A 23,459-nucleotide genomic window follows, 5' to 3' on the forward strand; every position below is an offset into this window, starting at 1 on the left:
ATACTTTATTTGTACAAATAGATCTCTCTAATTGAATCCCAGAGTGCATCTTTTTGTCTTACACAATTGGTTCCTTTATATGTAATATTTCACCTTTGCCCTTATTGGATCCTTAAAATCTAAGGTGTTTTTTTTAAGTATTGTTAATAATTTTTTGTTATATACAAATATATGCGTAATTTTCATATCTGTATGTTTCTGGTGGTGACATTTCATGTCCCAATTTTTAATTATAAAACCGATTTTATTTATTTTTATTTACAACTAATACCATGTGCTATACCATCGTCTTTTTCAATTGCATCATGGGCCGAATAGCTCAGAGATTCAGTGAGATATGACATTTGTTTCAATATTATGAATTATGTACATGAATATCTGATTAAGTATATGCTTTAGTTGCCCGGGCTTGCCAGTTATGAGAATGAGGCTTGGTTTCAGCCCTATTTGGAATGAAGGCGGGTGGTGGTGTGGAGTATTACATATCCACCTCTTTTCCCACCTACAACAACTGAAAACGTGGGTTGGCATTTTTTCCCTAATATAGCCGCTAGACGGGAAAGAGGCTTGGTTGCTTCCCCGTGAGTACTTAAGGTGATGGTTCAGTGCGTCGCCCGTGCCCTTTGAGAATGTCACGTATAACATTTCAGGGCAGAGCTACGCATTGACGTCGCAACACTTTATGTGACCCCGGAAGCATGGGCGCTCGTCTTGTTTTCAATCTTAGTTTATTTTCAAAAGTAAGAACACAAAGAATATAACAGAAAAATACCATTCTTTACAGTTTGGCAACACATATATTATACATAGAATAGTGAGGTGTACTTTACCCATGTATAAACAGGAGTGATCATTTTAACATACAGCTTTCGGTGAACTACTGGTATATCATATTGTATATTGAAATCTTTATTCTAAGAGAGGAATAATATACGGGTGGGGGCCAACATATAATGAACCTTGTAGTTTCGCGGGTTGGTGTTATCTGAGGGTTCCCTCTCAACGAATTAGACTGCTGTAGAAGTCTTTTATTCACCTATTATAGATAATCAAGTCATTTAGCTAGTCCAAAGATATGATCTTTAACTATATATGTGAGTGGTCGGTTCAGTACTTAACAAAGAGGAGACAGAAAAAGTCAGAAATAAGAACGTGAGTAGAAGTGTGGGATGGTACCTGAGGCACCAGGCACTCCAGCATGGCTAATCGGCGGGTAAGGGTGGGGTATCTCTGACCCAAAGGGAAAACTCATCAGAATAGCGAAACATGGACCATGAGGTCCAGGTGGCGGTAAACTGCTCCTCCTTTCCCACTTCCTCCGCCAACAGGCGCTCCAGATCTCTTATCTGGTCCACTTCAACCACCCATTCTCCCAAGGAAGGCACATCTGTCGTTTTCCAATGTCGGGGGATCACTGTCCTAACTGCTGCCAGAAAGTGGCGCAGTACATCTTTTTTAATCGACTTGAGGGGGCCTGGGAGTATAGATAATAGGGCTATCTCTGGTGTGGGTTTGATTGATGTCGCCATCAGCCTGCTGTAAAGATCAAAGACCTTTTGCCATAGTTTCCAGATTGGAGGGCAAGCCCACCAGATGTGAAGCATTGTCCCGCTAGAGGACAGGCATCTCCAACACACGTCTGTCAAAGAGGGGTTAAACTTTTTAATATCTACTGGGCATCTGTACCACCTCGTTAATAATTTAAACCCTTTTTCTTGGTTCTTGGTTGCCAGGGAAATCCTATGCGTTAGGATAAAGCTTTTTTGCCAATCAGTGGGGGAGATGGAGTGTTGCAGCTCCGCTTCCCATTTCTGTGTATATGTTGGAAGGTCAGGGGCATATTCGTTCAGTAGTAGGGAATACAACAGTGATACTACATGTATTGGTGGGTCTGGTTGTAAAAGCAGTTCGTCAAAGTCTGATGGGTCGGCCAGTATCTCTGAGATGGATGAGAAAGTGCGTATGTATAACGTTATTTGACCCCTTTGTAACCACATTGTTGAGGTCCCTAATTCCGTCCGAGAGGGTATGTCCGTTCTCAAGGATGGGTCAGCGCGTAAGACCTGTGCTAAACGTCTATGGCTATCCCTACTCCAGGGTCCAAATCTTAACTTGTTCGCTGCTGGGGGGAAAGCCGGAGTCCCGAAGAGAGGGGTCATTGGGCCCTGGATTTTAGACAATTTACTCGCTGAGATCATGCGGTCCCAAATCTGGAGAGTTTGGCGAGTAAGAGCAGTGGAGAATAAGCCGTCCCCACGCCCAGCCATAGGGGTCCATGGCAGGGCGCAAAGATCAGCCTCATTAAGATATTTCTCTAGTTGAACCCAAAGTTTGGAGGAAGAGTGGTGGAACCAATCCACTATACGCACGAGTACCGCTGCCTTATGATATATAGAGGCATCTGGGACCCCCGCACCCCCCCTGACTTTCGGGAGAATCATTGTGTCATGTTTTATCCTGGGGCGACGTCCCTGCCATATAAATTTAGAGAAGATCTGACGGAGCCTTTTGAAGAACGAGGTGGGGATATAGATAGGAATGGTCTGGAAAAGGTATAAGAATCGAGGGAGAACATCCATCTTCAAGACATTCACCCTACCCAGCCAGGAGAGCTGTTTAGAGGCATATGTGGTCAGATCCGCTTGAGTTCTGGTAAGTAAAGGGGTGAAGTTGCTGGAGAATAGTTGGGATGAGACTGTTGGAATATGGATTCCTAGATAGCGGATAGATGTGGAGCTTGTCTTAAAAGGGAAGGAAGTCGTAAGCTGTTGTAGAACCGCTGTTGGGAGTGAAATGTTGAGGATTTCTGACTTATTTAGATTAACTTTAAAATTACTAACCTCTCCATACCTCTGAAACTCCTGCATAATGGAGGGTAGAGAAATTTGTGGTTGGGTTACAAATATGAGTAGATCATCAGCAAATAGGGCAATTTTAGTGTGTAGTGGGCCTACTCTAACGCCATGTATGGCCGGATTGTTTCTAAGGGCAATGGCTAGGTGTTCCATGACAATTACATAAAGAATGGGGGACAAGGGGCACCCCTGCCGCGTTCCGTTGTGTATAGTAAACTTAGGGGATAGGGAGCCGTTTAGTCTAATCCTAGCGGAAGGAGATGTGTAGAGGGACATTATTCTGGAGATCATGTTTTGGCCTAGACCTAGTTGTTGTAATGATAAGCGGAGAAATTGCCAGTCGACACGGTCGAAGGCTTTTTCCGCATCGACTGTGAGAAGGCACAATGGGATATTGTGGGCCCGAGCATAATCAGCAATGAGGAGTGTTTTTAGGGTGTTGTCACGCGCCTCCCTTCCACTCACAAAGCCAACCTGATCTAGGTGTATTAAACGGGGTAACAATGGTTGCAACCTATTAGCTAAAATTTTTGCGTACACCTTTAGATCTACTCCTATTAGCGAAATAGGTCGGTAATTAGCGCAAACATTCAGGTCTTTGTCTGGTTTGGGGATGAGGGTAATATGTGCCTCTAAGGTTTGTGGTGGGAACACTGATCGTTCAGAGATGGAGTTAAATACTTTTGTCAAGAAGGGAGTAAGAAGGGTAGCAAATTGTTTATAGAATTTCGGAGTAAAGCCATCAGGACCCGGGCTTTTACCAGATGGGGTAGAAGTAATGGCGCGGGCAACCTCGTCTTCTGAAATCGGGGCCTCAAGGTCCTCTATCGTCTCGCCATCTAGAGTGGGTAATGCAGTTTGCTCGATGTATAAGGCTTGTGTTTCCGCTGTAGTGAGGGGAGGATCAGTGGAGCTCGCTGCAGGTATATTATATAGGGATTGATAAAAGTCCCGGAACACCTGTCCCATCTCGGAAGGTGATGAGACAGTTTTCCCAGAGCTGTCCCGTATATGAGGTATAAAGGAGTTAGGTTGTTTGGTGTGGAGGGTGCGAGCCAGGGATCTACCACATTTATCTCTAAATTTATATTGATGAAAAGCTAGTTTGTTCGCAAACGTGCGGGCTGATGCCTCATATAACTCTCTAAGCTGGGTGCGAGCAGAAGAAACCTCCGTAAGCAGTTCAACCGTCGGGGAGCGTTTATGAGTAGTTTCTAGTGTCCTTAGCTTATGTACTGCCGTAACTATCGCAGTTGAACGTTCTTTTTTCATGCGAGCACCCATCTGAATAAACCTACCCCGTAATACCGCCTTCAATGCTTCCCATTTCATGGGTGGTGAGGTGTCATCAGATGTGTGATCTGTGAAAAAGTTTGATATCGTCTCTGCTATCTGTGTTTCAAACCCTGGTTCAGTCAAGAGAGAGTCATTTAACCTCCATGTCCATTCTTTTATTGGTGTAGAGGGGATTGTAAGCGTCAGGAATATGGGTGAGTGGTCGGACCAAACCATAGGGTCTATTTCACAATTGGGGGACCAATCTAAGCAGCCGTGCTCGACTAAAAAATAATCTATACGACTGTATGATTGGTGGATGTTGGAGAAGTGTGTGTAGTTTCGTGAGTCCGGGTACAGTATTCGCCATACGTCTATGAGATGCATATTGTAGATGGTACGTTTTAGGGCCCGTATTTTTGGAAAGGATATAGACGAACGGGATGTCGATGAATCCAAAAGTGGATCCAGGGGAGTATTGAAGTCCCCTCCGAGTATGAGCTTGCCCTCCGTGAAACCCGCCAAAATCTTTAGGTATTGCAAGGCTGATGGGACTTGGTGTGTGTTAGGCAAGTATACGTTGGCAATTGTAAATTTAGTCCCCCATAATAAAATTTTTACAAAGACATACCTGCCTTGGGGGTCCGTCACCTGATCAAGCAGCTCAATAGGGAGTGTTTTATGAAACGCAATAGATACTCCTTTAGATTTTTGTGTCGGGTTGGTACTGTGTATCCATCTATTGAAATATCTATTGGAGCAGGAAGGAGTGGAGTCAGAATGGAAGTGGGTCTCCTGCAGCAAGAGTATGCTGACCTGTCTTTTGTGCATCTGATATAGAATTTGCCCACGTTTCGACGCTATGTTAAGTCCGTTTACATTATACGAACAAAGTTTCAGGTGTGGGCGCAAAGTCACCGTGTGAGCCATGCTGGAGTGCCAAAAGCTGTAAAAGGGAGAAAGTATTAAGATATGGAGGAAAGGTATAGGGAGCAGGAAAGAAAAAGAAAGAAGAGATGAAGAAAAAGATAAACAGACAAAGGAGGGGAAGAGAGGGAGGGGAGGAAGAAAAATGAAAGGAGCGTGAGGATAATGGAAGAAATACGATATAAATGAAAAGACACCTAAAAAGATGTGTCTGGAAAACTAATGTGTCCGCGAACGCAGAACACTGCGTGAAAATTCACGTTTTAGGCACAAACCGTGCCTGTCCTATTGTGGGGGAAAAGTCGAGATGAATGGGTCTGAGCCGTGTTCCCGACAGCATATCAGGCATGCAAGTAGTATGTGTGGCACACTTGATATTTAAAACGAGTGTGGGGCATAAGGCAGCTTAACCACAACAAATGATAACAATCAACCAAGTGTGTGCATTGGATTTAAATAAGTAACCCTGAGGTATATATAAAACTATTGCATTGTCTCATGTATATAAAGAAAGTTATTGCGCCAAGACAATTGGGTGGGTATATGGAGGGCAGGGAGAGTGGGGGATCCCTCCATGGGGGCAATCCTCTGCTCCATGTGTAACGTCCTTTAAACCCTATATTCTCTGTAGCAGAGACCGAGTAAAACCGGGTACCAAACCCCCCTCCGAGGAAGGTATCCCCCCACTCCCGCTACACCTCCCCCACTGCATATATCATCATGGGAAGGTGAGAGGAATCAATCTGAGACAATGCAAAACATCTTTAGAAAAACGTCAGATAAAAAGGAAAAAAGAAAAACACAAAAACATAGCATTGGTAGACATTCGCATTACCTGACGCTCTTCATAATGAGAGGCATAAGATTGACTCCAATCTATGTTCTCACCCGAACCCCAGCCAAATTGTAAATTGGCAAAGAGCAGGGAAAGAACCAGTGGAGACAAAACAAGCCATCAGTCTCTAATTAACTGTTGAGTTAATCTTCTGGGGAAGTAGGTCTTCTTATCCCTGGGCCAGAGGAAACTGATCTGGACCTAGGACGTCTGCGGCGCTGTGGAAGTGGACCAAGTCCCACCTGGCCTGATCTATCCTCTGGAGGGTCTAACCAGTTCAAAACTTCCACTGGATCTTGTTCGATAAAGAGGAAAAAGTCGGGCAGTTGGTCTGGATCAGAGAGCGTAAACCTGTTGCCGCCCCGTGTCACCTTGATGCTGAAGGGGTGACCCCATGTATAGGTAGCTCCAGCTTGCCGTATAAGGTCAAGTAGAGGGCGCACCACTCTACGCATATACAGCGTATTGCGAGATAAGTCAGGGTATAGGTGAATAGGGGCACCAAAGAAGTCAACAGGACCCAAGTTCCATGCCTTTCGCATGATCTCTTCTTTTAAAGTGTAATAGTGGACCCGACATAGAACATCGCGGGGGCGACCATCTCGGGCCCCCCCTGGTCCTCCTACTCTGTGAACACGATCCAGTTCAATTGGTGATGTTGCCTCTCTTCCCAGTGCTTTATTGAGGATAGTTATGACAGTGGGTTTCAATTCTGCTCCAGATGTTGCCTCCGGTATGCCTTGCAGTCTAATGTTATTTCTGCGACTGCGATTTTCGCTGTCTTCTATGCGGAGTTGCTGGTGACGTATGCGCCTAAGATGTGTCGCGGATGAGGATTCAAGGGCTGTTATACGTGCCTCGTGGTCATCCTGAGCCGTGGTTAAGACCGATACTGCTTCCTCGTTAGCTGTGACTTGTTGCCTCAGGGCGTTCAGCTCCACGTGGAGGGAATCTTCCATTTTGCTTGCCCAGGATTCGAAATCTATTCTGAAGGCAGAGAGGAGGGCAGCAGCTTCCGATCTAATGGGTTCTCCTGATAGGGGATGCGTAGCAGACTGGGATTCCCCGGTGCCTGTGTCGGACGATGAGACTGACCTTGTGGAGGAGGCTGAGGGCTCTCCCGTAGAATTCTGAAGTCTCTCATTATTGTCCTCTGCCGTGTGAGCTGCTGCTGAGGCGGGAGGCTTGGTCTTCCCCGGGTTGCGGCCGGGTGCCATCTTGTCTTTGGGAGTTCGGGGATCAATCGGCGTAGTTCTAAGTAGATACCTCTGTATGGTGCCTTGTTGGGGGTCGGTAAGCTCCGTGGAGTGTGAGCTAGCTGCCGCCATGTATTATGTGGGTGTGCTATGCTATGTAAATAGCCTGTAGCTGTCGGGATAGCACGGGACTCAGGGGTGCGGGTCTTCAGCCATCCATAGTTAGTCTCTCTCCATCAAAACCTATCTTCCACGGAGATGAGGGGGACTGGGGAGGGTGACCAGGCCTGCGGGAGCAGCGGTGTCACCCTATTAACATGGGCGCAAGGCTGGGACACCGTATGGGTTCAAGGGGGAGAGCACCGTCCAGCCAGGGCACAGTTTCTGATAGTGCGGGCCCGTCTTGTAAGCTAGGCCGCAAGATGGTAAGATGGCGGCCGTCACTGGAAGTCTCTAGTGTTACCGGGGTCAGCGATGGGTCTGAGCTGGCTATAAACTTGTCAGATATGCCCAGGGGGGGCCACTTTAAGTGAGGGTGAATTATATGACCCCCTTACCTCCGGTCGTGGCGCCAAGATGCGGTGATGCTGGGGGCCTCACAGGCCTCGGGCCTGCCGCAAGCATCCAGTGCCTGCTTTCTCTGCCTTGTCTGGTGTCCCCTCCGCTCCGGATACAGCCCTCCCGGCCCCAGGGCCCCCGATCGCCCTCCGCGGCACCCGAGACCGGGGATTCTGTGTGTCTCGTAGGCCGCAAGATGGCGGCCGGCGTCTGTGGAGTGAGGCCGGCCGCGGCCCGAAAACAAGCAATCCGTCAGCCAATCTACTTAAATATTCTCAGGGAAGGACTCCTCCAGTGCCCAGTGGCTACCAGGTAGGCTTTGGGGCAGCTTTTGATGTCTGTGGAGGCCGGATGGCTGTAGATTGTAGAAGGCCGGCCGCGGCCTGAAAACAAAGTAGTCCGCCGGCTAATCTGCTCCAATGTCCTCAGTAAAAGGCTCTCCTAGTGCCCAGTGGTTATTAGATAGGCTTTGGGGCAGCTTTTGATGTCTGTGGAGGCCGGATGGCTGTAGATTGTCACGGGCGCTCGTCTTGTAATTGTATTGTCGGCAAAACCTTTTTTTGTATTTATACCTTGAACCTTTTTATGAATAAACCTTATATTGTTTAAGGATAACACACTATTGGAGCTCCTTTTTTATCCTTTTACATGGCCTGTTCCGGTCTGAGAGAGTGTATTGGCTTTTTCATCAGAAAGAAAGTCTCTCTACATATTGGACGGTTAAACGGCGCAAGGAGGAAGAAGGACGCTAGGGGCCTGGGAATATTGGCACCTTGGATTGGTTTGAGACCCCGCAGAGGGCTATATCTGCAGGCGATAACGATCTCGCTACTGATAGGAGGTCCATCATATCTGGTAAGGGTCTCCATTATCTTTGGTGTGTGCCCTAAAGAGAGGCCTATCCCTTGTCTCCTCAGTGGTGATGGAATCAACCTTCAGTCCTCATCTTTAGTGGTTTCATTTTTCTTCTTTCACTTTTGGAATTGGACTCAGCGTTCATCATATGTGAATTTTACACATATTGTTTTATTTACTTTTTTGCACTATATGAATTCTTTTACATGGACTTTGTTCAATTGCTGTTTTTTTCACTTGTATTGATTGGTACAGTTTTTCATAATTTATTTGTTAGTGTATGTCATTTTGTGCATTGGGTTTTGAGTATATATATATATATATATATATATATATATATATATATATATATATATATATATATATCAATTTAGATTGTTTTATTAATTTTTTAGCGTGACTATTTCCCTTATACACATTTCTTTCTGCATGGGTATTGCATGTTTTTTGTGTCGCAGCTTTCTTTTCACAGGAGTATAAATTTTTTCACTATTTACTTATAGCACGGTATATGTCTCCCCTATTTAACATTTAATAACAATAAAAATGTTATATTTTTCTAACAAATTAAAATAGAAATTCAGTGTAGCGCAGCAAAATTAGTTAAACGTGATCACATACAAACCAATACAATGTGAATATTTAATACACAAAACGAATAAAAATGTATGTAAAAAGTCCTTCATGAATTATTAATGTTCTCCTTCAATATATTCCGTGCCTGATCTTAAAACACTGTGATAATCCTTCACCAAGCAAAGTGCTTGCTCACCTCCGTGTATATAAAAAAACAGCTTTGTCGCCTCAGAACCCGGGTAAATCTCTCCACTCCTCCTCTCTTCCTCAGTAGGATATGGGATCCCTTCCTCACAGGTCTCCTCAGATTATGTATAGATTCAAGTAGAAAGGACAGACATAGTGTACTTCCGCATGCAATATTTATTATTAAACCCTGCTTAGATTACACTTACAAGAGATAAATATAAAAAACACGTATGTGATAACACATCCGGCTCACCACCTCGCTAGGTGCGACTCCGATAAACGTTACAAAGCTCTACTCCTCCCCTAGAAGCGTGTCGCCATTTTATAGGCTTCTTCATTGAGGAGGAGGAGAGGAGCTATTTACCCGGGTTGTTACATAGTTACATAGCTAGTAAGGCTGAAAAAAGACAATAGTCCATCCAGTTCAACCTGTGTAGGTGTATGTGTATCAGTGTCTATAATGATTTCCCATATCCCTGTATGTTGTGTCTTTTAAGATGTAAGTCTAAGCATCTTGTTAAAATATCCATACTCCCCGCAGCCACAACCAATTGTGGGAGAGAGTTCCACATCCTTATAGCCCTAACAGTGAGGAACCCTGTGCGCAGTTTTTAGTTAAACCGCTTCTCCTCCAGTCTCATTATGTGCCCTCATGTCCTTTTACACTTCCTGGGACTGAATAGTTTATTTCTTATGCTGGAATCCCCATTGAGATATTTGTAGATCACTATCATGTCTCCTCTCAAGCATCTCATCTCCAGCGAAAATCAATTTAGTGTTTGCAGTCGTTCCTCGTAATTGAGGTCCTCCAGTCCCCTTATTAGTTTTGTTGCCCTTCTTTGGACTCTCTCCAGCCCAAGCATGTCCCTTCTAAGGACTGGTGACCAGAACTGGACTGAAAACTCCAGATGTGACCTAACCATAGTTTTATAAAGTGGCAGAATTATAGTTTTATCCCTGGAGTATATCCCTTTTTTTATGCATGCTAACATTCTGCCTGCTTCGGTAGCTGCAGCTTGACACTGCATGCTGTTGCTCAATCTGTCATCTATTAGCACCCCTAGATCCTTATCCATTCTTGATTCCTCCAGAGGTTCTCCACCTAGTGAATATTTAGCATTTAAGTTTTTTGCCCCCAAGTGCATTAGTTTACATTTCTCCACATTAAACCTCATTTGCAATTTGTCTGCCTACTCCTTTATCTTATTCAGGTCATTCTGCAAAATTCTATGTCCTGATGTGAGTCTAATACTCTTCTTATCTTTGTGTCATCCGAAAAAACTGAGACTGAACTAGATATCTCATATTCTGTATAATTTATGAATATATTAAATAGAATTGGTCCCAAGACAGAACCATGGGGTACCCCACTCACCATTCCAGACCACTCTGAGTACATGTTATTTATTACCACCCTTTGGACCCATCCCTGTAACCAGTTTTTTACCCAAGCACAGACCCTATGGTCCAAGCCTGCAGGCCTCAGCTTGTATATTAAGCGTTTTATGGGGGACTGTATCAAATGCTTTTGCAAAGTCCAGATACACCACATCCACAGGCCTCCCCCTATCTAGATAGCAGCTCACTTCCTCGTAGAATGTTAGCAGATTGGTCTGGCAGTAACGTCCTCTCATAAACCCATGCTGATTACTACTAATGATATTCTTCTCCTTAGTAAATCTTAGCATATAGTGCCTAATCATCCACTCCAATAATTTGACCTCTATTGATGTTAGGCTGACTGGCCTGTAATTCCCAGGAATATGTCTCTGCCCTTTTTTCAATATTGGTACCACGTTGGCTTTTCTCCAATCAGCTGGTACTAATCCTTGCATTATGCTGTCCACAAAGATCAGGAATATGGTCTGGCTATAACTTGACTGAGTTCTTTGAGGACTCTTGGGTGTAAGCCATCTGGTCCTGGTGATTTATTTGTGTTAAGTTTATTAAGTCTTTCATTGACTCCAGCCTTTGTTGGCCAAGTGGGTATGGTATATCATGTGTTGTGTCACTAACACTACAGTCGTTGTCGTTAAACCCTTTTTCCTGCGTAAAAACTGTGGAGAAGACAAATAAGTTTTTTTATATACACGGAGGTGAGCAGGCACTTTGCTTGGTGAAGGATTATCACAGAGTTTTAAGATCAGGCACGGGATATATTGAAGGAGAACATTATTAATTCATGGATGACTTTTTACATTTATTTTTATTTGTTTTGTGTATTAAATATTCACATTGTATTGGTTTATATGTGATCACATGTTTAACTAATTTTGCTGCACTACACTGAATTTCTATTTTAATTTATCAATCGAGGTGTTGTGAAATCACTTACACAGTGGTTGGTGGGTCAGCATTATATTTTATAACATTTATTCTTATTTTTGCGCTGATTGTTACTCTCTGTTTTGTGTATTTTTCTAACAATTGGGAATATTATGGCCATAAATTCATTACAGGTCATTGTGAATGATTACAAGCCTTTGTATCTAAGGTAACCCATTCAAATAATAAAAAAAAAGTAAGCAGCATCTTTTAAATAATTTTTTAAGATATGCTATGTGAATAGGAACATGTAACAAACAAAGTAAGTGTTATCCTAATTTGGCTTTGAAGTTGGAAACACACTTTAAACCAGAATTAGTCAAATAAAAACAGATGTGTCTTTTGTCAATATAATTTTGATCTATTGCTACCCTAAACAGGTATCACCGTGAGTGGTCATTTGATAAAGGCCCCACCACGAGTTGGCCATGAAGACCGGCTACGAACCTACCTCAATATTGTAACCATCACCATCAACCAGCCACGCTCCAACTATATCATCAACATAACTTTGGACAGCTTGACACTCAAAGGCGAGAAGGATGTTACTCTTCCAGTTAATCGACCTGCTTTAATACGAAAACCCAGACTGGCCTTAAGAATATCTCCTTCCACCAACATCACCATATGGATTGGGCGCAATGTGGAGTTGCTGGTCATGTTTCATCACTACCAGCATCCAACTTACCTGCAGCTGAATCACCTGGGTTTCTACATAGTCAGAGGAGATGGCTTGTCTTCCAGCTCTAAAGGATTGTTAGGTGAGGCATTGTAACATGTATAGTGTTACAGTATGTAGACAACTTACACTGTGGATGCAGCAATAGTATTCAATCCTATCACAAACACAATTATTGTTATTGGTACACGGCCAAGTCAAGAATATTAAAGCTACATAATACCACTATAATGCTTATACAAATGTTAGCAGGGCCCAGATTCGCCGGCAGCAATGTCCAAGTTGGCCAAGGGTCCCTCCCACCGTTTGTCTGCACAGGGTAGATACACCTGTAACATGAAGGAACTCTGACATCTTTGGTCCCTTACATTCTCCAGCCCGAGGCCCACCCACAGAAATAAAAAATGTCCACACTTTCAGCCTTGTTAATGTTTTTACTTTAGCAGAAACATAAGGTACAGCTCTTCGTCAAAACACCCATCACCTCCCCTTCTTTAGTCCTGACATCAGTCCTGCACAGTTCAAGTTCAACCTTAACCCAGGATTGCTGACTAACCCTTTCCAGTGTCCTCACTGTAGGTTCCCAAAGGTTGGTTCTTCAATGGAGCTTGATTGGCCACTTAGGTTAGACAAAGTCTGATAGATATCTGCTGAGAACATTGGGCAGAATACATCTGCACACTGTTCTCAGTTCTGGGACCCATCCAACGGCATGAAAGTCCATCTCCACTTTTTTAAAATGAATAATAAATTGCTGAGCAAAGCAGCAATTCTCCTTTGCTCTTCAGCCCCAATTTCTGCATGAACTCTGCTCTGCGTTTCAGTGGTGGTCCTTTAAGGGAATGAACGACTGTTAGCCCAGCATAACCAGCCTTCTCCTTATTAAGAACAAATTGGAAAACCTTTATAAGCAAAAACAAGTGCTCCCAACATCTTCTGATAGAATCACAATTCAATGTACCTTCCTTAACCCAATTGTTACATTGAACCGGTAGATCAGTGTTAGATTGGCCCATTTACCACCAGCTGTGTTTAGGTTTTGAGCTGTAAAATCAACAAAATTAACAAGTAACTATTTAATGTAAGGACCTATTTAAAGCACGATTTCAAATCTTTTTTTCAGTCTTGTATATAACGAAGAAGGGTTAGAAACTATCAGGTTTAAAATGCTGTTTGTTGCCACTTTATGGAAATTTCCACTCACTTCTTGTTCTGTTTGATACCCATCACCTAGACAGGTAGTAGGGGAATCTCTCTAAAGAGAACACAGGTAAAAATAAATAAGGTCCCAATCTTTACTCACTCTACTAAAATAACAAGATTGTATTGCTGTTTATGATCCCAGTGGGAGATTTTCTCTTATACCCCAAATGAAATCCTGAATCCCAGAATTTTTTTGGTTAACAGATTATGGGGTTTCAATGGAAAGGACAATGCATGAACTTCTGAGAACCCATTTTCCTAAAAAAACAACAAAGTAGATGAAAATGACTGCTGTTTGTAAAGAACCGATGTTGAAGGAACAATTACATCACTAAAACAAGATATAAAAATGTTAAAAAATAATATAAAATAAGATAAACAAAAACTGTATTTTTCTGTTCTAATATATTTTCTACTCAACAATTTTATGTGTAAAAATTAATCCTGTTTATTTCTTTAGGTCAGTTCCAAAACAGCCACATAGAAGTCACCGAGCAGAAGCAGAGCAATGACCTGACCTTCTCAGCTGTCTTGAAGAGAAATAACCAAACAGCTCCTGCCGTTCTTGTTGTAAAATCCCTAAAGGACTCCACAGCACAAGCACACATGTCCAAATGTTGGCTGGTCAAACACACAGATATTGAGCAAATTCTAGATGGACCCTATATGTCATATGTGGTATCTGACCTCCAGGAGATGTAAAGGCACCAGTAGGACGTATGGACTTTATTTTGTAACAAATGTCATATATGGAGTTGTGTACGAGACTGCAGTCTGGAAGGCGATGAGACACACAAAAAAAATACCATTGGCCAAGCAATTCTTGGGACAGTAGAGAGAGGTTATCTGATTTCTATAGTGATCATAAGATCAGAAATTGTCTTGTATTAAAGAATATTGAAACCCAAAAGAAAACATTTCATAAATTGCTGCTTACCAGTTCTTAGATGTGGTGACTGCATGAATTTTTCTTTTTTATGCTCTTTTTCCCTTTATTTTCACCTCATGATCCTGCCAGTATCATTTTACCACTGACAAGGGTGTATACAATGGTCAACGTTTATTCATTTATGTAAAACCCTTATCCCAGAATGAAAAAAAAATCTATAACTGCTTAAAAATTGTTTGCAGGAGTTTGCCTTTAATTGGTTAAATCAATCAAAAGCTGGCTACAAGTTGTTCAAATTTCTTGTTCAAATTCCTTTAGATTTACCTTCAACTTTATAGTGCAAGGGCCTGCCTGATTGCATACAATTTGAAAGTGTTTAGGTTTCACCTCATGTTATATGGTTTTGGTAAATCTAAAGGAAAATTATAAAAGACAATTGTATAATGTGTAGCCAGCTTTAATCTTCTAGTACATCTAACACTCCCCTCCTACAATGCTGTTGTCCAAAAAATGTCTCCATTGCTCTCTATAAAGTGGAGACCCCATAAGACAAGAAGTGTGTTACTGGTTGGATCACCAGGTGAAAATAAGGAAGACATTTTCAAAAAGAAAACAAATTAACCCAACACATTTTAGAATTGGTAAACTGCAATCTCTTACATTTTTCTTTTTGGGTTTAGATATACCTTATGTACCATGTTGTCATCAGGTTATATATTGCCAGTAGTGCCTGAATCGCTATGTTTGTACATACTAACTGCTGTCACGTATAAGGGAAAAATTGAGGGCTCATGTGCACAGATAATATGCATATACTATATTTATATGTACAGTGATTATCTGGAGACTCTGCTGCATGTTTGCTCATGGAGGTTGCATAAAGATCATAGCTGTTTCCTGAAATGTTTCACATTAACTTCAGTGGTGGTTGTCAGGTATGTACTCCAGCCATTCCCAACCAGGGTTCCTTGGAAAGCCAGGGTTCCCCCAAAGGTTTAGGAGTTCCTTGAGCTGTGGCTGATTGACCTCCCACTTGATGGTGCCTACATAGTCCTAGGTCCAACTCCACTTGACCGAGCCAGCTTCATGACACCTATGATCTTTTTTAGTTGTCTGTAAGAGTGGTATTTTGAGCACCACAGTAAAGAGGGTATTCTTCCCACTGACCACCAATGTAAGAAACATCTCTTCCACTGAACCCAGATGAATTGGTTTTGTAAGAGTTCCCCGATTACCTGAAAATTATTTTAGGGGCTCCTCTGGGGTAAAATGGCTGAGAATGGCTGACCTACGCAATCCACCAAATAGCTTATGTCACTTTATGATCAGCAAACACTCAATACAGGAGCTGTGCAAAAACACATAGATGGGAATTTATCAAAAGTAGAGTATCCAGAATCTGAAGCATCTGTGAATGGCAACAGATCAGCTTCTATCTTTCATACCAAAGCTTAACTGAACAAGCACTAGATAGAAGCTAATTGGTTACCATGCACTGATGGTTCAGATCCTGATTACTCCAGGTACGATAAATTATCCCCCAATCCCCCCCCCCTTCAGCTGTACAATCTTCGGGGGTAAAGTGCTGTGTTCAGTAACCCATTAGAACCAAAATGGCAGTTTCCTGCAGATAGATCAGATATGAGTTGCTTTCTGATTGGCTGCTGTGAATTGCTGCTCTTTGCACATCTGTATTGCACTTTGTCTATTTTAGTGAATAAGCCCAATAATGTGTACATAACATTATGAAAATATTGCAAATGAGGTGATTTGAAAATCTCCTTCTTTAACTAGAAAGTCTTTGTGTTGAGTAAGAAAAAGCATTGAAAAGTGAGTTAGAGATATGATCTGATGAGCCAGGGCCCTGACTTATCCAATTAGCCCATTCCATTGCTTAAAGTGTATGTAAATTTATTAGTCTTGGGTAAAGTAGGGAAGGGTTAAAACCAAACCAAAACCAATTGCTTTCATGCTATCTGTGTCTCATCTGGGAAATTTTCCTTCATTTCCTGTCTTGAGGCATGACAGGAAGTGAGCGGAAATCTCTCAGAAGTAAGAGACAGTTGTCATTGGAGTAAATGTCTACAGTGGAAGATTTCCCCCGCTATTCCTGACTCAGTGACAACTAAACGTTAATTAATGTAAATTGTTAATGACACCTGTATGCATCATGCTCTCCAAACCACATCGTTCCAGGCAGTACGGTTGTGGCACGTTTTTGGAAAAGAGTCTAAAACTAATTTTTGTTATTTCTCGCATGTAGGGCAGCCCATTGAAATGAATGGGCTGCCCTACCCATGAAAAATGCGTGGAAATGTGCCTGTAGGTATGAACCAAGCCTAAGTGCTTTTTGACATAGGTGTGCTCCTTTGCCCACTGCAGTTCTTCCAACCGACCCCTACATGATTGTTGTGTTCTATAGTGGGTCCTATAGTGTAAGGGTCAGCGTGAGGAGCTACAGCCGTCAAAGGAAACAAGTATAGTCATCCCATGTCCACAGGAGAAAATGAAGATAAAGAGAAATGTCTGTGTGCGTGAGCCCGGAGCTGTAATCTTTCACTCTAGCTGTAAGGATTTACTGTGTATTATTTTAATAACTTTAATGCTTAATATATTTATACAGCAGAGCTGTGTGTTTATGGAAGTGTATAAAATGTCCTGTTGAAAAGCCTGTAAAATGCAAAGAATGTTTAGTATAATATATAAAATTACACTACTAAAGCTGAATCTTATTTCCCATAGTCTACCAATGTAATGAAGTAAAAGCAAACAGGGCCTTCATTTTCTAGGGGCCATTGGACAAATTTCCAATATTGAAAGCTGATGTCAAGGAAGCTGATTTCCCCTAACCCTACCCATTACCCTTCTTCTCTTCTAACAAATCCCTGAGTTAAAAAAAATTGAAAAACCTAATTTATGTAACTAAATCAGTGGTCGTGTTACTTGATGGATCTAAAGTCTTCTTTCTTTTGGACTGCACAGGAGAATGGTTGTTCTTCACTTTGCTGCTTTGATGACGTGGATACTTCCTATTAGCTGCCTAGTTGACAAAAGTGAAAAACTATCGCTTGACCCATAGGGCTATCTCACTGGTATTATTATCTTAAAGTATTGATGTTGATGTTAATGATCTGGTTCCTGGGCAGGCAGCTTCTACATCCCAGAGGATCCCCACTGTCTCAATGGCTTGTAGTGTATTGTAACAAAAATGGAAATTGAAACACCACACCACGGCTAAGAGGTCCAGATACAACTTTATTACAATAGAAGTTGGGAGGACAATCCAAAAAGTATCCAATGCATTTTGAGGGTCCAGGAGAACCCCCTTCATCAGGGCTAGAAATGCCCTTATGTTTTTTCTAGCCTTAATGAAGGGGCCTCTTGGAACCCTGAAATGTGTTGACCACTTTCCAAATTGTCCCCCGAAATGTATTGACCACTCTCTGAATTGTATTAGAATACTTGTATTTGGACTTCTTAGCAGTGGTGTGACATTTCAGTTTACATATTTGTTATACAGGTGCATCTCAAAAGAATTAGAATATCATCAAAAAGTTAAAAGTCAAAACGTGAAACCCATATATTATATCGATTCATTACACACAGAGTGATATATTTCAAGCATTTCTTTCTTTTAATTTGATGATTATGGCTTACAGTTAGTGAAAACCCAATATTCAGTATCTCAGAAAATTAGAATATTACATAAGACCAATAAGATAAGGATTTTGAATACAGTACAGTACAATACAGTAATGTTGGCTTACTGAAAAGTATGTCCATGTACAGTATAGTATGCACTCAATACTTGGTCGGGGCACCTTTTGCATGGATTAATGCATCAATGCGTTGAGGCATGGAGGCAATCGGCCTGTGGCACTGCTGAGGTGTTATGGAAGCCCAGGTTGCTTTGATAGTGGCATCAGCTTGTCTGCGTTGTTGGGTCTGATGTCTCTCATCTTCATCTTGACAATACCCCACAGATTCTTTATGGGGTTTAGGTCAGGCGAGTTTGCTGGCCAAACAATCACAGTGATACCATGATCATTAAACCAGGTATTGGTAATTTTGGCAGTGTGGGCAGGTGCCAAGTCCTGCTGGAAAATTAAATCAGCATCTCCATAAAGCTGTCAGCAGAGGGAAGCGTGAAGTGCTCCAGAATTTCATTGTAGAGGGAAATTCTTTGGCGCCGACTTTGGACTTGATAAAACACAGTGGACCAACACCAGCAGATGACATGGGTCTCCAAATCATAACTGACTGTGGAAACTTTACACTTGACCTCATGCAACTTGGATTCTGTGCCTCTCCACTCTTTCCTCCAGACTCTGGGACCTTTGCAAAATTTACTTTCATCTGAAAAGAGGACTTTGGACCACTGAGCAACAGTCCAGTTCTTTTACTCCTTAAATCAGGTAAGATGCTACTGACATTGTTTCTGGTTCAGGAGTGGCTTGACACAAGGAATGCGACAGTTGTAGCCCATGTCCTGGATACATCTGTGTGTGGTGGCTCTTGAAGCACTGGCACCAGCTATACTCCACTTCTTGTGAATCTCCTCCAAACTATTGAATGGCCTTTGCTTCACAATCCTCTCAAGACTGCGGTTATCCTTGTTGCTTGTGCACCTTTTTCTACCACACTTTTTCCTTCCACTCAACTTCCCATTAATATACTTGGATACAGAACTCTGTGAACAGCCAGCTTCCTTAGCAATGACCCTTTGTGACTTACCCTTCTTGTGGAGGGTGTCAATGACTGTCTACTGGACAACTGTTAAGTCAGCAGTCTTCCCCATGATTGTGTAACCTACTGAACCAGATTAAGAGACCATTGGCAGGCTCAGGAAACCTTTACAGGTGTTTTGAGTTAATTAGTTGATGACCACGAGTCTACAATAATGAATCAAATTTTCAGAGATACAGAATTTTGGGTTTTCTGCTGTAAGCCATAATCCTCAAAATTAAAACAAAGAGATGCTTGAAATAAATCACTCTATGTGTAATGAATCTGTATAATATATGAGTTTCACTTTTTGAATTTTACTACTGAAATAAATTAACTTTTTGTTGTTAGTTTTTAGATGCACCTTTATTAGTTGCCCAGTGGCAAGGGTTCTTTCAGGTCCCGAAGAACACAGCAAAGTGATAACATAACAAAGAGGGGTGGAAACAAGGGGCCCTGGCTCCATCACTGGAACACCAGTCATTACTCACAAAATAGGTGCTGCACAGGGTCATATGACAACAGGGAAGTGAAAAACGCTGTTAGTTTTTTTAAACAATTTAAATGGGAGAATGCAAGTTCCATGGCTGTTAGGGTTTCCTTGACCAAAAAGCAATTTCTTCTTGACAGATTAGTATCCACTGACAACTAGTGGCACACTGAAATTAAAATCCAGGATGCACTTGGCTGAAAACCGAAATGGATTTAAAAAAAAAAATGTAATTCATGTGGCTGCCCTTTTTGCATTGAAGTCAATGAGATGCAATTTTACATTGAAGTCGATGAGGCGCAATTTTGCATTGAAGTGAATGGAACGCTATTTTGCATTGAAGTTAGTGGGACATGATCTTGCATTGAAGTCAATGGGATGCGATCTTGCATTGAACTCAATGTGACGTTATCTTGCATTGAAGTCAATGGGAAGCTATTTTGCATTAAAGTCAATAGGACGCGATTTTGCATTGAAGTCACTAGGGGGCGTTTTTGCATTGAAGTCAATGGGACACAATTTTGCCATTATTTGCACTTTTTTGGGGGCGATAATTTTCGGCTGCCAAAATATCCGTGCATCCATACTGACAACAATGACCTTTTTAGTTATTTACGTATAAGGGGGTAGTTATTTCTAATGATCACAAATATAAGGAGCATTCCTTCCCAGTAACAATCACGCTAAAGTTACAGTGAGCTGTAGATATAGTATTTATTAGCAGGGGTTCCCTGAAACCGGAAAGTTTAAAAAAAAAAAAAGGTTGACAGAGAGGCTGGTGTATATTTTGATTTTGGATAGAGTCAAACTTCCGTCCTGCTATTTTTTCTCATAAAGCCAGGCATTGGATAAGTATCCTCAACTAATAGGATAAGAAATCCCTAATGAAACCAGCTGGCTTGAGTTTGGTGGTTTTCCGTAAAGCCAGGCTCCTCCCGGAGGCAACGGCTACCCAAACTGAGAAGTCTATGTGTATTTGAACCAGAATGAGTGCTGAACAGACATCCTTGGAGTCCAAACACGTTTTATGAAATCCACAGATGACAACAGGAGAAGACAAAAGGCAGCCAACACATTTCAGGTGCCAAATATCCCCCTTCATCAGGGCTTTAGCAGTTTTCAGAATGTTTATAGGACTCAAGCAAAGCAAAACTACTTGATTTATCAACCTAAACCAGGAGGTGAAAAAGCCAAAAAGGTTTCCTCACAGTAAAAGCAGTGTCTTTTTTCACTATGTAACTATGCGATGAGTAAGTGAAAGTTGGTGTCAGTAGCAGAGCATAGATGCTTTTTGTCTTCTTCTGTTATTTGTGGATTTAATAAAACACTTTGGACTCCCAAGAATGTCTTTTTGGAGCACCTTCACTTCCTGTTCTTGAAACGCAATAGAAAGTGAGATAAAATCTCCCCAAAGTGAGAATAATCCCCCCACCCCCCAGTTGTCTCTAGAACATTTGTCCTCATTGAGAGATATCCTCTCACTTTTTAGTTTTATGACCTCTCTAAAGTTTAGGATTTCCCCTACTTTCTGTGACAGTGGTAGCCAGGACAAATAGAGGGGTGAATGTCCCCAGCACGATACATGGCACAGCAATTAAAAAACTTGAGAGGGTCTAAATTTTCCCTAATGAATTTAAAAAAAACACAAACTTTTTAATTGCTTCCCGCCCAGCCTATTGTAAAATGAAGGCCAGGCAGAACATCTGGTATCCTGGGAGGACGTCTTATGACACCCTCCCAAGATCGCGCCTGGTGTGACCCCCATGGGCTACGCTCCAGCGCGATCTGTCACCCACTGTGTCCACGGGTCACAGCAGGTGACAGATCAGTTTACTGGCCTGTTGCCGATACCATGTGATTGCTGTGACCAATCACAGCAGATCCCATGAAAATTTAACACAATGAATGGCTTTGATTCATGCCATTGTGTACTTTTGTGTTGATCTCTCTGGTCACAGTAATCACATGGTACAGACAGGGCCAATCACAGCCCATCTGTGTCATATGATGACCTGTGGCCAATCACAACTAATCACAGTAGTAAACACTGAATTTACTAAAACTGGTGCACCCAGAATCTGGTGAAGCTGTGCATGGTAACCAATTGGCTTTTAAAGACAAAGTAAACACTGCTTCTTTTTTTCGGTGACCTGCAAAGTAAAGGCATAATGTGCGAGTATGCATCGCATACTCACACATTATGTGGAACTTACCTGCAAACAAATCCTTTATTATCCCCGCTGGATAATTATCCATCTTCACCTATCTTCCTTCTGGGTCCGTGGACTCCGGCTGTGTGACTGGCCAGAGCCGTGTAACGTCACTTCCGCACATGCACGCAGGAGCCAGATGTCACGGCACAGGGCTCTGAAGAAATAGTACGGGTGATGACGTCATTGGCGGCGTATACAGTAAATATCTCCTAAATGGTGCAAGTTTAGGATATATTTACAGTACCTATAGGTAAGCCTTATTATAGGCTTACCTATAGGTACATACAATCAAGGCAAGTTTACTTCCTCTTTAAAGGGGTTGTAAAGGTTTTTTTTTTGTTTTTTTTTTAAATAACAAACATGTTATACTTACCTCCACTGTGCAGCTCGTTTTGCACAGAATGGCCCCGTGCCTGGTCTTCTTGGGTCCCTCGGCGGCTGTCTCAGCTCCTCCCCGCAAGAACTAAACACTTCATGTGAGCTCTCTCGCATGGTGGTTAGTTCTTGCGGGCATGCTCCCGTGATACAGCCGGCGGCTATAGCCGCTGACTGTATCACTTGGCCCCGCCCCCCGGCGCGCTGCGTCATTGGATGTGATTGGTAGCAGTGCGAGCCAATGGCTGCGCTGCTTTCAATCCATCCACTCTAGCCAATCAACGGCCAGGCTGAATGGCGAAGAGGATGTCGGGAGTGAGCGCGGGACTTTCGAGGGATCAGGTAAGTAAAGCGGGGGGGGGGGCTGGGGGGGCCGACCTTGTCGGATTTTTTTTCACCTTAATGCATAGGATGAACCTTTACAACCCCTTTAACTTCAGCTTGTTCAATTAAGCTTCGACAATATAGCCTAGAAGCTGATTGGTTACTATGCACAGCTGCACCAGATTCTGGGTGCACCAATTTTGGTAAATCTCCCCCTGAATGAATAGTTTTCATTCAGAAAAAAATGGTTGCTTATAACAGTAAAAAAAACAATCATAATGTGTAAAAAAAAATCCCAATCACCTTTCTAGCGTAGTACAGTGTTATTATGGTAACACTGTATTTCTTTGGTCAATGTAAAAAAAATATAAAAAAAAAATTATTACTTTGTTTTTTTCTGTTAAATACTGTCACCAGTCAATGTCCCTGATCATCTCCACATCAGTTATATGATGATACTGTACTGCACTGGTGACAGTATGTAAAAAAATTTTTTTTAAATTGTGAAAAAAACTTTTTTTTGATGTGTTAATTTTCCAAAAAACTGTGATGAAAAAAAATACAACTTCAAAAAACTTGTCATGCCTCTTACTAAATACCTTGGACTGTTTAATTTCCAAAAAGGGGTAATTTGGGGGGTATTTGAACTGTCCTGGCATTTTCGGCCCTCAAGAAGGCCGTCAGTACATCAGGATCCATTTTCAGATATATCTATCATAGTTTGTAGACTCTATAACTTTCCTGCAGACTAAATAATATACACTGATTTGGGTTATTTTCACCAAAGAAATGTAGCAGTGTACATTTAGGAAGAAAGATTGTTTATTTGCAAAATGTTATAACAGAAATGTAGAAAAACACTTTTTTTTAGCAAAAAATCAAAAACCCAGCGATGATTAAATGCCCCCAAAAGAAAGCTCTATTTGTGTGGAAAAAAAATGATAAAAATTTCATTTGGATACAGTGTTGC

At 42.0% G+C, this 23,459-nt stretch overlaps 1 protein-coding gene across 1 annotated transcript in view; it reads left to right on the top strand.

Moving 5' to 3' along the window:
- ITIH6 (inter-alpha-trypsin inhibitor heavy chain family member 6) overlaps positions 1-17,089 on the top strand; it is a 128,692-nt gene extending 111,603 nt beyond the window's left edge. Inside the window, exons 14-15 of the mRNA XM_073600207.1 lie at positions 11,972-12,352; positions 13,934-17,089. Of these exons, the coding sequence (XP_073456308.1) occupies positions 11,972-12,352; positions 13,934-14,175 (623 nt within the window). The 3' untranslated portion in view covers positions 14,176-17,089. The remainder of the gene's footprint in view (positions 1-11,971; positions 12,353-13,933) is intronic.
- Positions 17,090-23,459: the final 6,370 nt, after the last annotated feature.

The sequence above is a fragment of the Aquarana catesbeiana genome, linkage group LG09, assembly GCF_042186555.1.
Source record: "Aquarana catesbeiana isolate 2022-GZ linkage group LG09, ASM4218655v1, whole genome shotgun sequence".
NCBI classification, from domain to species: domain Eukaryota; kingdom Metazoa; phylum Chordata; class Amphibia; order Anura; family Ranidae; genus Aquarana; species Aquarana catesbeiana.